General features: G+C 42.0%; 1 protein-coding gene across 1 annotated transcript; it reads right to left on the bottom strand.

Annotated features, from left to right (window-relative positions):
- Positions 1–547: 547 nt before the first annotated feature.
- Positions 548–3,109, bottom strand: LOC127680317 (PRAME family member 12-like). Its single transcript, XM_052175811.1, has 3 exons — positions 3,030–3,109; positions 2,012–2,599; positions 548–1,115 (listed from the first exon to the last, which is right to left on the bottom strand). The coding sequence occupies exons 1-3, from the start codon at positions 3,107–3,109 to the stop codon at positions 548–550; spliced, it is 1,236 nt and encodes a 411-aa protein (XP_052031771.1).
- Positions 3,110–16,454: the final 13,345 nt, after the last annotated feature.

Here is a 16,454-nt window from a genome sequence, read left to right as displayed (position 1 = left end):
TCCACAATCATATCACATCACAAGGAAGGTTCTGAACAGATGTGGGATTTCAAGAGCCACTCACAATTAGTTTGACAATTCTGTGTCCATACCCACCAAGGAGCCAAAGAGTGGGAAGTAAAGAGTAAAAGACAATGTCATAATTAACTTTAATGCTACCAATATGTCTTATATGATAATGTCTTTGATCATACATCATGAGGTCATAGGATACTATGAACATAAACCTATAAAACTGAGGTCAGTGACTCAGTAGCACATGAGAGGAGACCATTCAGTTCATAGATTGGCCATATATTTACAACATGGGGAAGACACTGGCGATTCTGTCCCGATAGGGGCACATTTAGAAATGCAGTACCGTCTTTCTGATTCTACAAGGTGTCTGATGTTATTATCTTATTCTTCATTTCAAGTGACACTTGTGGTCTCCATACACAGAACACCATTTTGATTCCAATGGATCTGAAGCCATGAAATTCTGCAATACCATGATGACTGTACTTCCTCAGATATAATGTCCTAGCATCTAGAATCAGCCTCCTCTTTACTGCCAGCAACGGCAAAGTCTGGTCTCCGTATCATAGATGCAGCGACTCCTACAATAACGGCAGGTTTTTGTAGCAAATGTGATTGTCTTGGGCTGCTTTCTGGCCATGAGTGTATCCATGTGATTTCGACACAGTTGGGAAAATCTGTGCAGTATAAGATAACCCTCGTGATCATAGCACTCTAGTGGGGCAGGGTAGTGCTCAACAATCAACTTGCTTTGGTTGGCCATGCATTGCAGAAGGTCCTCCATTACAGCAGTGGAGAAGTCATTCTCATAGAAATTGACTGAGGTGAGCTGTGAGCACTGGCCCAGAGCTGGCAAAAGGACATTGAGCTGAGAGTCGTTCATCCTGCAGTTCTCTAACTGCAGGGTCTGCAGAGTATCAGATACATTCTCTAGGAGTATTCGGAGACTCTTGGAACATGACTTGGGAAACACTACACCATCAAAGTACAGGTGTTTAAGTTGATGGAGCCTCTGACACTCTGACATTTGTTTCAAGTCTGACTTTGAGAGTTGGCAGACAGTCATAGACAAGGACTCCAAGGGGCTCTTCAGGGATCTAGAGAAAGAACAAGACAATTGTTCTGGCTCATGGTGCTGGAGGACACTAGTAAGATTGATACTGACACAGAGAATCCACATGTGTAGAGTCAATTTATGCTTATATTGAAGGTCCACCCTGGGAAACAGCATGTTGATGTCTCCTCATAGCATTGTTCACTGAAGCATATTACAGTCACGTTGAGTGGGATCAGACCACAGGTCTGCAACTCCCCTTCCTCACTCTGTCAGAGAACTAGAGTTTGCCCCATCATGCTAGGAGAGCACACCTAGAAAGAACTAGCACAGAAGGGTTCTGGCAATATCGTGGCCTATGTCCTGTAGACTTTATCCATGTCCCGGCTATTTCCACTATTTTTATCCCTGATCACAATGTTTCACCCTTGACAATGATGACCTCCACCACAGTGTAACAGATTTCTCGTCTACTTAGTCCCAACTTGTGTTCAAATCATCATTTCCTTTACAGAGAAGTAGAGGCTGACTGACTCCAAAAGAGGAACAAACTGGTTCCTGTTCTCACATATCTTTGTAGAGGGTAGGTGTGGAGCCTCCCCATATCTGGCCCCTCTGCTCTGTCCTGTTACCATGAATCAGTCTTGCCTGGATCCCAAAGAGTAATATGAAAAGTACACTTACAGCGTCTGACCCACACAATGGAATGCTTACAAGACAGCTTTCTCAATATCCCCTACGCCAGCCCATAATCTTCTACATGAGTGGGGACCAAATTAAATGTGTGCCATCAAGAAGGAAACAATCCACACATTAATAGTGTAATAAGTGCACCACTGTAGCATCCTCTATGACTGTCACACCTCAGATGCCCACTAATGATTGAAGTAAATGGAAAGGCTGTTGCTATAACAGAAACAGATAACTATCCTTCCTTACCTGAACAACTGTTTCAGGTTGTCACTGGAAAAGAAGTCACCATTCATGCAGAAGTGTTGGAGATAGTTGAGTTTGGAGAACTGAGAAAGGAATTTGGCAGCACAGTTTTTTACATCTGCAAAACGGAGCACACCACCTACTGAGTTCCTCGATCTTATTTCCCTTAGATGGAATTTGTGAAGATTTCTCATCTGGCCAAAGCAAGGTGCAAAGCAACCTAGAAAGGAGAGGACCTGCTTTGTGTATATTTCCAATTCCTCAATATAGTTTGGCTGAAAAATGTTCAAGATCTCCCTGATACTCTCCACCGAGAAGTGACAAATCTTCATCTTCAGACAGCATAGCCTCAAAGATTGTTTTCTCTGCTGGGCCCATTTTAGTAAGTATATTTGATGTTGCAGACGGAAGCCAAGGCTCAGGTCAGTGACCACCTTCACACGCTGCCTCAGTGCATATCTAGGAATGTGCTTTGCAACGTGCTTCTCATTCCCAGTCTTTGCTGAGCAGACTTCATCCTTTCTTCCAGCACTTACATCCCAAAACTCCTGGTGCACATCTCTCAAGTCCAAGACTTGAAGTTTCCTGATTCTGTGAAAGATAAAGGCAAAGTTTCATAATGTAAAATGAACCAACATGGAGTTGGCCTTGATCCCACATGTCTAAGATCAGCTCCATCACAGCCACGTCACACCAGGCAGGCAAAGACACTGCATTGAGCTGCATCTGGAGACATGCCCTATTTCCCTCCATTTATTTGCTCTTGACTTGTGTCTCTTCCCTATCTAGTGCCTGTAGGAAAGCCACAGAAAGGCTCATCCTAAAATGGCTCCTTGTACCCTGATCTGTCCTGACCTATGACTGTCATTTAATTAGTTTTCAAATTGAATGTTATTTCCACAAATCCCCATGTCAATGATATCAATCGCCCCCGTGCTGTTTTCCCCATCCTTCCTGCCCTAATGTGTGATTTCCCACTATCCCTATGATTCCGCATCTACCCTCCTTGGACCTTGCTTACCTGGGACTAACATTCTGTGTCAGCAGTATATCTATGCCATCCAGCACAGCTTGAAAGACCTCCACATCAGGGGTTTTCATCAATGCCCCCCATAGGGAGGCAGGGAAAGGGCCAGGCTGCCACCATTGCCTTCAATATCTCTGTGTGTCTGCCATTGAAGGCCTCCAGGAAGAGTGGTGGGAAAAGCACAGTGGGCAGGTGATGCAGATTGGAAGAGTTTATGGCATCTTTCCTCAGCAGAGCATCCAGTGCCAGCTTCTCGAGTGTGGGAGGGTTGTAGGTGCTCATCCTGATAGATATTCTGTCAGAAGCAACAGGTGAAGCATTTAGGAGACACAATTTCAGGCTAAGTTTTGAGAAGTGCTATTTCTAAATATTGCAGGAACCAGAAGGCCAGAGCCCATGCTCTGGCAATAATGGAGAACACAGTCTGCCCAATTATACAATCCTGTGGTCTCCAGGCCACAAGTTCACCACTCTCAGCATGTGGATTCTCTTTTAAGCATACACAGTGGAAAATGTTAACCACTGTTGCATGGGATATCAAACCATGCTTCTCTTAATCTCATGCCTAATATAAGGCAAAGTTTCAGACTGGCCAGAGTCTTGTTTCAGGAAAAAGACACTGAACATCTTTGCAGGCCCTGAAGAAAATATACTGCTGATGTCACAGATGCAACCAGGCTTCTTGTCCTTGCAACAGATTGATCCTTCCTGAGAAGGGCTAAGGAGATCCTATGAGATGCCTGTCTGTATGTATCACTTAACAGTTTGAAGGCCAGGGTGAGAAATCTAGGCTATATTGTATTGTTTTGGGAAATGAGGTAAAATTCATAGCCACCTGGATAAATAATCAGACCACATCTAAAATGCAAAACCTATGCAAGGCGGTGGTGGCACAAGCCTTTAATCCTAGTACTTGGGATTCAGAGGCAGGCGGATATCTGAGTTTGAGGCCAGCCAGGGCTACACAGAGAAACCCTGTCTCGAAAAACCAAGACAAATAAATAAATGAATAAATAAATAAACAAACAAATAAATAAATATTAAACAAATACATAAACACATAAAATGCCAAACCTGCAACATTCCCCAGAGATTTGAAAAGCCATGCTACTGAATGAGAGCACCTGCTCATGTGAGTCTTAGAGGAGAAGCCAGGTATCCCTCAATAGAAGAATGGATGCAAAAAATGTGGTATATATACACAATGGAGTTCTATTCATCCATTAGAAACAATGAATTCATGAAATTCTTAGGCAAATGGATGGACCTGGAGAACATCATACTAAGTGAGGTAACCCAGTCTCAAAAGATCAAACATGGTATGCACTCACTAGTAAGTGGATATTAACCTAGAAAACTGAAATACCAAAAACATAATCCACACATCAAATGAGGTACAAGAAGAACAGAAGTGTGGCCCCTTGTACTGGAAAGACTCGGTGTAGCAGTATAGGGCAAAACCAGAACAAGGAAGTGGGAAGAGGTGGGTGGGAGAACAGGGGGAGGGAAGGAGTCTTATGGGACTTTCAGGGAGTGGGGGGCCAGAAAAGGGGAATCATTCGAAATGTAAATAAAAAAATATATCCAATAAAAAAAGAGGATTTTAAATGTCTTCATTGAAATTATTCTGTAGTGGGGTCTGTTTCCACTAAACAAATGCTCTACCATTCAGCAAAAAATCCAGATCATCTATTTCTTTTTATTTAATTTCATGTAATGATGAGGTGTTTTCTTGTAGCCAAGTGTTGCCTGGATTGTGTTATTTTGTACCCAGTACATTAATTTTGTTTTCATGTGTGGCTGATATATATATTTTCATACATTCCTACATATTTACATACATACACACATACATACATACATACATACATACATACATACATACATACATATCTTACACAATGTCTGATCACCTGGACAACAATGAAGCAACCACATCCTACAACCTAAAGCCGTGGATCCTGGGTGAGCTGTGGCTTCAGGGACACAAGCCAAAAGCTAGAATTTTCTGCTTGTGTGCCTGAAGCCTGCCCAAGTGTAATTTGTAAGGTATAGTTAAAAAGAAATTCTAGTTCATATACTTGCAAAACCATAATCTGTGAAACATAGATTAAGAGACTACAGACAAATTAAATTATAAACAAGATCCTAAGTGAAATTCCAGATTAAGTCTAGAAAACTGGATGAAACCAGAAGGTCCAAGAGTTCAAGCTCTTGAAGTCTCAAGTTGGTGAGCAGGGGGAGGGGAATGGATAGGGGACTTTCAGAGGAGAAAAGTGGAAAGGGAATAGGATTTGAAATGTAAATAAACACCAGGCAGTGGTGGCACATGCCTTTAATCTCAGCACTTGGGAGGCAGAGGCAGAGGAAGAGGCAGAGGCAAAGGCAGGCAGATTTCTGAGTTCAAGGCCAGCCTTGTCTACAGAGTGAGTTCCAGGACAGGTAGGACTACACAGAGAAACCCTGTCTCGAAAAACCAAAATGAATTTTTAAAAAAGTAAATAAACAAATTATCTAAATTATCTTATAATAAAAACAAGTTCAAGCCCAGATTGTTCCATGACATTCTATCTTTAAAACCTCAGCAATTCCCATGTAATCCCATTTCTCATTAAAACTGAATTCTATCCTATTTAAACATTATAAATTGGAAATGAAGTTAAAGCCGGATGGTGAAAAGGCTAGGCCAGCTTGCAAGAAACCTCCTTATAGAGGTAAATTTCTTACCTGATATGGACACTGGCTCCAGGGTTCCTACTCCGAGCAGGAACAGGCAGTGACTCCAAGCTTCAGGACACTGACATCTCTTTGCCTTCCTCTGGCCCTTTTATACACTTTTCTTCTCTCACCTCCCCATAGCCCCACCTTCCTAACACAAGCTTCTTTCTCATTGGTCCATTGAATCACCACACACTCAATCCTGTTAAAGATTCTCTCTCCCCCCCATCTACCTCCCCACCCCCTAAAACCCCCTCTCCACACCAATTTGCAACCCCACCAGCAGTGGAGGAGTGTTCCTCTTTCTCTACACCCTCTCCAACACCTGCGGTATCCTGAATTTTGAATCTTAACCATTCTGACTTGTGTAAGGTGAAATCTCAGGGTTGTTTTGATTTGCATTTCCCTAATGACTAATGAAGTTGAGCATTTTTTAAGATGCTTCTCCGCCATCCGAAGTTCTTCAGGTGAGAATTTTTGCTTAACTCTGTACCCCATTTTTTAATAGGGTTGTTTGGTTTTCTGGAGTCTAACTTCTTGAGTTCTTTATATATATTGGATATTAGCCCTCTATCTGATGTAGGATTGGAGAAGATCTTTTCCCAATTTGTTGGTTGATGATTTGTCCTCTTGATGGTGTCCTTTGCCTTACAGAAACTTTGTAATTTTATGAGGTCCCATTTGTCAATTCTTGATCTTAGAGCATAAGCTATCGGTGTTCTGTTCAGAAACTATCTCCCTGTACCGATGTCCTCAAGGGTCTTCCCCAGTTTCTTTTCTATTAGCTTCAGAGTGTCTGGCTTTATGTGGAGGTCCTTGATCCATTTGGATTTGAGCTTAGTACAAGGAGACAAGGATGGATCAATTCACATTCTTCTGCATGCTGACCTCCAGTTGAACCAGCACCATTTGTTGAAAAGGCTATCTTTTTTCCATTGGATGTTTTCAGCCTCTTTTTCAAGGATCAAGTGGCCATAGGTGTGTGGGTTCATTTCTGGATCTTCAATCCTGTTCCATTGATCCTCCCGCCTGTCACTGTACCAATACCATGCAGTTTTTAACACTATTGCTCTGTAGTATTGCTTGAGGTCAAGGATACTGATTCCCCCAGACTTTCATTTGTTGCTGAGAATAGTTTTAGCTCTCCTGGGTTTTTTGTTATTCCAGATGAATTTGAGCATTACTCTTTCTAACTCTGTGAAGAATTGAGTTGGGATTTTGATGGGTATTGCATTGAATCTATATATTGCTTTTGGCAAAATGGCCATTTTAACTATATTGATTCTACTGATCCATGAGCATGGGAGGTTTTCCCATTTTTTGAGATCTTCTTCCAGTTCCTTCTTCAGAGTCTTGAAGATCTTGTCATACAGATCTTTCACATGTTTTGTAAGAGTCACCCCAAGATACTTTATACTGTTTGTGGCTATTGTGAAGGGGGTCATTTCCCTAATTTCTTTCTCAGCCTGCTTATCCTTTGAGTATAGGAAGGCCACTGATTTGCTTGAGTTGATTTTAGAACCTGCCACTTTGCTGAAGTTGTTTATCAGCTGTAGGAGTTCTCTAGTGGAGTTTTTTGGGTCACTTAGGTAGACTATCATGTCGTCTGCAAATAATGATAGTTTAACTTCTTCCTTTCCAATTTGTATCCCTTTGACCTCCTTATGTTGTCGAATTGCCCGAGCTAGTACCTCAAGTACAATATTGAAAAGATAAGGAGAAAGTGGGCAGCCTTGTCTAGTCCCTGATTTTAGTGGGATTGCTTCAAGTTTCTCTCTATTTAGTTTGATGCTGGCTACCGGTTTGCTGTATATTGCTTTTACTATGTTTAGGTATGGGCCTTGAATTCCTGTTCTTTCCAAGATTTTAAGCATGAAAGGATGCTGACAGTTTGCGTCTTATAGGACTGGTGAAGGGCATATCTTCTGGACCTTCCCACTGTAGAGGATTGAGTTTTACACAAAGTATTCACTCTAACATTGCAATTTCCCTAAGCCTTAAAATCCCTTCATCAACACTAAGCCAAGGGATATCAGTCATCTCCAACTCCTTTTCAGTAGGCCATCTTTTGACAAATACTTCAACCATCCCATCAAACAGACTCTTGACACCTGTTTTAACTGTGTGAGTTTCCATATTAAACCTAGAATCTCCACTCAGAGGGCCCATGCCAATAAACTCAGCCTGCTCTAGTTTTATGTTCCTTACACCATTATCACACACCCTTAAAATCCATTGCCACACATATTCTCCAGACTTCTGCTTGAATGAATTAGCAAACTCACAAGCTCCTTATTGGTAGAGTGTATTTCCTCATGGACAACACTTTCTACCTCCTCTTTAGGGGCCTGCTTTGCCTTGAGTCTGGTTATAGGTCTAGAAGAAACTATTGGTGGGCCCTGGGAAACATCAGTATTGTCAGCAAAAGTCACTGCTGGATTATCAGGCTCTGAGGGATTGTACTAGCTAGTTTCGTGTGTCAACTTGACACAGGCTGGAGTTATCAGAGAAAGGAGTTTCAGTTGGGAAAGTGCCTCCATGAGATCCAATTGTGGGGCATTTTCTCAATTAGTGATCAAGGGGGGGGGGCTTTTGCGTGGTGCCATCCCTGGGCTGGTATTCTTGGGTTCTATAAGAGAGCATGCTAAGCAAGCCAGGGGAAGCAAACCAATAGGAAACATCCCCCCATTGCCTCTGTATTAGCTCCTGCTTCCTGATCTGCTTGAGTTCCAGTTCTGACTTCCTTTAGTGATGAACTGCAACGTGGAAGTTTAAGCTCAATAAACCCTTGCCTCCCCAACTTGCTTCTTGATCATGATGTTTGTGCAGGAATAGAAAACCTGACTAAGACAAATTGGTACCAGTGTAGTGGGGTATTCCTCTAACAACCTGACCATAGTTTTGGGGAGGACTGTGGAAGGACTTTGGAACTTTGAGCTAGAAAAGCCATTAGAATATTAATAGCTCGGTGGAAAGTTCTGTAGGAGCTTGGAAGACAATGTTAAGAACAGTGCAAAAGATGGAGGCCTGGCTTGTGAAATTTCAGAGGGAAGATTAAAGACTCTTACAGTGGCCATGTTTTGATTGCGAAGATTCTGTGGTTTTGATTAGCTGGGGCTGAAGAATCAGCTGTGAGTAACAAGATACCAGAACCACTAAAGCAAACCTTTGTGTTACAGGGACTATTGACATGTGGGTCCCCTGCAGAGGGTGTGGCCCAGATTAAAGGCATGTGCCTCTATGCCTTTAATCCCAGATGATCTTGAACTCGGAGATTTCCTTGTCTTAATCTTCTGGAATTCATAGCCCGGCCACCCCTTCATTCAAGGGATTCTGGATCTGTAAACTGGCTCAAGTCTGGAAATGGATTCACTGGCCGAGATTGTCTTTTGCCATGATCCAATTCAGCCTTTCTATGATTTGTTTGAGGATTTTTCTGCTTATACAAATCAAACAGATATGCAGTAGGTTTCCTATTTATTTCATCCCTGGAAACACCATGATTCATTAGCCAGCACCAAAGGGCCTAGCGTGTTATACCATTATAAATTCCATCTCTCTGCCCATTACGGGGTATGTCATTATAAACATTGTTTTGTCTATGCTGTCCATTATAATAACTATGATCACCTTGTCTCTGGCGATTCCATGCTGCCACCTGGCCCTTGTTAACTCAGGGCCCAATTAAACCCATTGAATTTAATTCATCTAATTGAGCAGCAGCATCTCCAACCGTAAGGTCTGGCACTGTAGAGGATTGGGTTTTACACAACATATCCACTCTAACATTGCAATTTCCCTAAGCCTTAAAGTCCCTTCATCAACACTAAGCCTCCTTTTCAGTAGGCCACCTTTTGATAAATACTTCAACCAGGTCTAGAAGTAACTATTGGTGGGCCCTGAGAAACATCAGTATTGTCAGCAAAAGTCACTGCTGGATTATCAGGCACTGAGGGATTAATTTCCTCAAGTGGAGAAGACATTATTTCAAGGGGTGGGGCTGAGGATACTACTTCTTCAGGTGGAGCAAGTCCTTGAAAATCCGAAGATTCAAAATTCTCAATTTCAACAGGGTCTTCCCACATATCCCCATCCCAAGTTATAGGACCCCATTCTTTTCAAGGGCACACTTAGCAACTTTTAGATTGTTTACTTGAGTCTGGAGCTCTTCAATTTTTTCACACAACTCCTTCCTTTCCTTCATTGTTCCCTCCCAACCCCCCACCCCCACCCCGAGAAGCTAAGAGCAACCAACCACCAAAATCATTTTCCATTCTTTTCTATAATTTGGAGAAAGCCTTGTATACCACTGTATCACGAAATTCATCAAGATTATCAAAGGCATTAGTTTCTCTAAGCTTGAGATATAGTTTCATCCATGAGTCTTCAATATTCTCTGAGCTCCCAGGATGTGGAGAGGTTTCAGTAGTTGAAGGTTCTAGTGGATCAACCAACCAACTCCAAACTAATACAGAGGGAGAATGCCACATGTTTCTGAGGCATCTGACTGGGGTTCTTGGGGTGTGAGTAGAACCCAGGAGGGAAAACAGGCTAGAGTCCTTTCTGTTAATTCCACTGGGTGACACCAAGATCAATACCACAATTTTGAGCCCAATTTGAAGCAAGATTTAACTAAATACTGGTCAGGATAATGGACTCTGTCTCTGCTGAGTCTGGGCTTCCCAGAAAATGGGCATGAGCTACATTGGCCAGGTGCTTATAAGCAAACACACAAGACTACATACCCCACTCCTGGGACCAACTTCTGTATTAGTTTGGGTTCTCTAGAGTCAGAGAATGTATGGGCATTCTCTATATAGTTAAGAAATGTATAGTTAGGCATGGCCCTCCAAAGAGAGATGGGGCCACCCACCCATCTCCAAATTATTAACCCAGAATTGTTCCTGTTAGCCAGGCAGTGGTGGCACACACCTTTAATCCCAGCACTTGGGTGGCAGAGACAGGAAGATTTCTGAGTTTGAGGCCAGCCTGGTCTACAATACAGAACAAGTTCCAGGACAACCAGGGCTATTCAGACAAACCCTGTCTCAATAAACCAAACCAACCAACCAAACAAACAAACAAAAACAAGAATTGCTCCTGTCTTAAAGAAACACAGGGACAAAGAGTGGAATAGAGACTAGAGGAAAGACCATCCAAAAACTGCCCCACCTAGGAATTCATCCAACATGCAGCCACCAAACCCGGACACTAGTGATGATGACAAGAATTGCTTGCTGACAGGAGCCTGATACAGATGTTTCCTTAGAGTCTCTGCCAGATCCCAACCAATAAAGATGCAGAGGGTCACAGCCAACCATCAGGCTGAGCAGAGGGACCCCAGTGGAAGAATTAGGGGAAGGACTTAAGGAGCTGAAGGGGCCTCATCTGACATGAATGGGAGGAGAAGCCCCTGGTCCTGTGAAGGCTTGAAGCCCCAGTGTAGAGAAATGCTAGGACAGTGAGGAGAGAGTGGCTGGGTGTGTGGGGTAGTACCCTCATAGAATCAGGGTAAGCGGCCATAGAATAGGGGATTTGCAAAGAGGAAACTGGGATATAAGATAACATTTGATATGTAAAAAAATATAATATCCAATTAAAGAAAAGAATTAAGAAATCATCAATTTGTCTTTATAGCAACATTTTAAGACAATACATATTCATTTTTTTCCTGTATAAATCTGCTCAAAAGTATGGGTAAATACCTAGTGATTATTATATATATTTAATAATAACAGGATAAAGTATATTGGTATCAGGAATCCTTCCTCAAATGTAATCTCTTTGGCCTTGCCTAGAAGTGCAAATATATCCTGTCATTACAGTCCATGGTGAAACCATCTCAGAAAGATTACCTTGTGGTTTTTGGATTTTCCTATATGGTTCCTGGCACACATTCTTAAAAATGGTGAGAGAAACTAACTGATGGGGTCCATCTCCAATTAATACAACTAGATCCCAACTCCCAAACCTAAGGATCAGGGAACATTTAAAAAGAGGGGGGAGAAACATTGTAAGAGTGCTTGCATGGAAAGAAAGATTTATGAACCAGAGGGTTCAAGGTTGCCTACAGAATCAGCAATCCTGAACTCAAAGTAGCTCTCACTAAGATTGAACCAAAATCAGGGACCCGGTATGCATCTAATCTAAACAATATATACATGTTATAGTTGGGTAGCTTGATATGTTGTCAGACTCCTGACAGAGTGGAAGCTGTGTTCTGATGTTTTTGTGTTCTCTTTGACCCCTGTGCTCCTACTGGGCTGCTTTGTCCAACCTTAATGCCATAGATCAGGTTTCACTGCTGTGAACAGAGACCATGACCAAGGCAACTCTTATAAGAACAACATTTAATTGAGGCTGGCTTGTAGGTTCAGAGAGCCAGACCATTATCATCAAGATCGGAACAAGACAGCATCCAAGCAGGCATGGTGCAGGAATAGCTGAGAGTTCTCCATCTTCAGCAGATGGCTGATAACAGAATACTCAGTTCCAGGCAGCAAGGATGAGGTTCTTAAAGGCCATGACCACAGTGACACACCTACTTCAACAAGCCCATATATCCTCAAAGTTTCTCACCTTCTACCAAAAATATGCAAACTATGACATTCCACTCCCTGGTCCCTATAATCTTGTTCAAACACATGAGACACAGGGAGACATATCTAGCCAGAGCATAATGAAAAAGCAAAATTAGTACAACTTCCAAAGTCTCCATAGTTTATAACAGTCTAAAATGTTAAAACACAAAAATTCAAAGTCTCTTCTGAGATCCACCAATAACTTCTGTAATTCCCAAATCAACGTAGTAAACCAACTAGGCACACTCCAAACTCTGCATCTCCATGTCTATGTCAAAGCAGTTTTCAGATTTCCAGCACCATTTTCACATTTGTAGGCTGGAACAAATTTATTTTCCTAGCTAGTTCCACTCCATGTTAGCTGATTTCCTCAGCTAATAGCCAATGGCCCTGGCAACTCAAACATCTTAGGGTCTCCAAGGCAGTGTCACTATTATGGCTTCTTCTTTCTTTCTTTCTTTCTTTCTTTCTTTCTTTCTTTCTTTCTTTCTTTCTTTCTTTCTTTCTTTGTTATTTTAGTTTTTTTTGGGGGGGGTTGTTTGTTTTTTGTTTTTGTTTTGTTTTTTGTTTTTTGTGTGTTTTGTTTGTTTTGCTTGGTTAGTTGGTTTCTGTTTGTTTTGGTTTGTTTTGTTTTTTTTTATTTTTGAGACAGGTTGTCTCTGAATAGCCCTGGCTGTCCTAGAACTGACTCTGTAGACCAGGAGGGCTTCGATCTCAGAAATCTGCCTGCCTCCGCCTCCCAGAGTGCTGGGATTAAAGGCGTGTGCTACCACTGACCAAATGCTCCTTGTTTCAATGTCTGGGATCCACATATGACCTTCTGGGCTCCTGCAAAGGCCTGATGTCACTTACCTGTGCCCACTGGAACACTCTGAATTTAATTTCATCCACTCCACTGCTGCTGTTGTTCTTAGTGAACATCACATGGTACTGGCATTTCCAATACACCAGGGTCTTCCACTGTAACTAGGGTTCACAAATAGACTCATAGTCTCTCTTTATGGTGCCAAGCCTCACATTTGTTGCATGACCCCTTTATTCCTGGGCCGTCAACTGTAACTGAGGCTGCACCTTCACCAACAGACTTTGATGGCCTCTCATAGTGCCAAGCCTCAGCTTCTCTTTAGGAACCCTTCAGGCTGTCAAAATCAGTCCCACTTGGGTCCCTCTTACACATTACCAAGTACAGCTCCAGCATGAGGTACAAACATGGCTGCCCCTCGAATGCAGCTTCTTTGTGCTCTCAGAAATCTCTCCCCAAAGATTTCATGTCATTGATGCTGGTCTCCTTAATCATCACTAATTTCATAGGTCTAACTAAGTAGCATCAATTGCCCGGTAGTCTTCTCCTCTTGATTATAAAGCTAGAGCCACATGACCGAACCTCCCAAGTTCTGCTGCTTTCAGGAGCTGGAAAATGGCCCTCTTGTCCTATTACATTATCACTAGCTTCCTCATTTCCAACTGCTTCACTGCCTAAGCTTGGCTGTCCTGTATATAGCTGGATAGAATGATCTATAACTTAGAGATATGCATGCCTCTATCCAGGGATTGAGGGTATGTACCACCATAACTGGATTTAAGCATATTTTTTTCACCTAGAACTTTCTCTCTCTCAGGCTACCCTTGACCTCAGAGATCTGGTTGGCTTTATCTCCTGGGATTAGAAGTATGTACCACAATACCTGGATCAAATTTTGATGGCTAGGATCTTATCCCAAGGTCACCAATCTCTTAATTCAATTTAATATTCCCCTGGCCTCCCTGAAACAGGATCACACTTAGCTCTGGCTATCCTTGAATTCTCTCAGTAGAGCAACCTGGCCATAAACTCAAGGAGATCTCTCAGCTTTTGACTCCTGAGTGCTGAGATTAAAGGTGTGTACCTCTAGACATAGCTGAAAAACTTTGTTCTCACTGAGTGAATAGCTTGAAACTCAGAGACATTCTCCTGCCTTTACTTCTGGAGTTCAAAGGTGTGTATCACATGCTGAGATTAGAGAGTTGTGTTATTAAAGCCTTATAGTAGCCAGGCAGTGGTGGTATACGCCTTTAATCCCAGTACTTGGGAGGCAGAGTCAAGCCAATTTCTGAGTTTGAGGCCAGCCTGGTCTACAGAGTGAGTTCCAGAACAGCCAGGGCTACACCAAGAAACCCTGTCTGAAAAAACAAAACAAAACAGAAAACAAAAAACAAACGAACAAAAAGCCTTATTGTCTTTTCACTTCCATTTCATAAGGCTTTTCTGTGATAAACTATCCATCTTGCTCATGATGGTTCTAAATTCCTTGATCAAGCATCATCTCAACCAATCCTCTTGGAAGCAAGGCCTGGAGGCTCCTGCAACCCATTTCAACACTTTCAAATCTGTAAGTTACACATGTGGGTTTTGTTTTTTTTTTTTTTTTTTTTTTTTTTTTTTTTTTTTTTGGTTTTTCGAGAGAGGTTTCTCTGTGTAGTTCCTGCTGTCCTGGAACTCACTCTGGGGACCAGGCTGGCCTCCAACTCAGAAGTAAGCCTGCCTCTGCCTCCCAAGTGCTGGGATTAAAGATATGTACCACCACTGCTCTGCTTGTATTTAGCTTTTAACAATAATTGTTGTTTTTGGACAAAACTGCATTATTTAATGTTTGGCTAACCTAGAACCCCCTACACACTCAAGTTCATGCTCACAGTAATGAATACACTGAAACAAATAGACAAACACAGATATTGAAACCACACCCACTAATTATATCAATACATAAACAAGTACATATAGGTATGCACATAAGAAGAGTCAATCAAGCAGGCAAGTGCATCTATACTTCAAGTTCAGTGTTTGATTTCATACAAGAAGGTCTGATTCAATTAACCAACAGTAGGGGTAATGAGTCTTTAACAGGATTAAGTGGGTGGAAACTTAATGGACCAATGAAAGGGGACCTTAAAGAAGGAGGTGGTACTATTTGGGGATGCAGGTAGAACAAGATGTATAAAAGGGCCAGAGAAAGACAACTAGAATGTCAGAGGCCTGAACCTTGGAGTCACTGTGTGGTCCTTCTGGGAGTAGGAGCCCTGTTGCCAGTGTCCCTATCAGGTAAGTAATTTTCTTCCATAAGGAGACTTCTTGCTTGCTGGGCTAGCCTTGTCACCATCCAACTACAACTTCATTTCTAATTTATAATGCATGATTATTTTCTTGTACCAACCTGAAGACTCCCACCCATCTAACTCTCTGTGATTCTACTTCCATTGAATCCTATGCTTACTTCAGAACCCTTATGTGATGCATATAAGTGCATGCTGGAGAAACATACACTTACATTAAAATAATGAAATATTCACAGTTAAAAAAATACTCTTTAGCACTGTACAGCCAATTGGTTGTCTTCCCTAGGGAAAACCACCTCTTCACTTCCTTGCTTTTCAGTTGCCTACAGTCCTTTGTGTAGAGCTTAGACCCTGTTGCATTTTTTTCTGTCTAATTGGCCATGTTCACTGATGTCATCCTTTTTCAGCTCCTATAAGTGCAATCATGTTTGTCAAGCTTTGTGTGTATAGCTTTTCCTACCACTAGGAGATGCAATCCCACAGCACACTCACTGGCTCTCTAGAGCTACAGTCCTCTTTCCACATCTTCAGCAAAGCTCCCTCTGTATTTTGCGGATGTACCCTTTGGGACTGATATCCACAATTCTTCATCTTTATTGGCTGTGGTTTTCTGTTTTTTTGGATTTGGTTTTTTTTTTTTTTTTTTTTTTTTTTTTTTTTTTTTTTGAGACAGGGTTTCTCTGTATAGCCCTGGCTGTCCTGGAACTCACTCTTTAGACCAGGCTGGCCTCGAACTCAGAAATCTGCCTCCCCCTCCTTCCCAGAATGCTGGGATTACAGGCATGTGCCACCACTGCCTGGCAGTTGTGGTTTTCTGTAGAGGTCTCTGCCTGTTGCAAAGACGAGTTTCCTATGTATACCATAGACTTCAGTTTTAATGTGAAATGGGATTACACGGGAATTTCCTTCGTTTTAAAGATAACATGTCCAGGAACAAGGATGGCCTTGAACTCTCAATTCTTTTGGTTCTGACCAGTTTTCTAGACTTAAGTCTGGAATTTCAGTTAGGATCATCATTATAATTTAA

The sequence above is a fragment of the Apodemus sylvaticus genome, chromosome 3, assembly GCF_947179515.1.
Source record: "Apodemus sylvaticus chromosome 3, mApoSyl1.1, whole genome shotgun sequence".
NCBI lineage: Eukaryota > Metazoa > Chordata > Mammalia > Rodentia > Muridae > Apodemus > Apodemus sylvaticus.
Note: the sequence above shows the minus strand (reverse complement) of the source record. Positions and strands in the feature narration are given on the sequence as shown.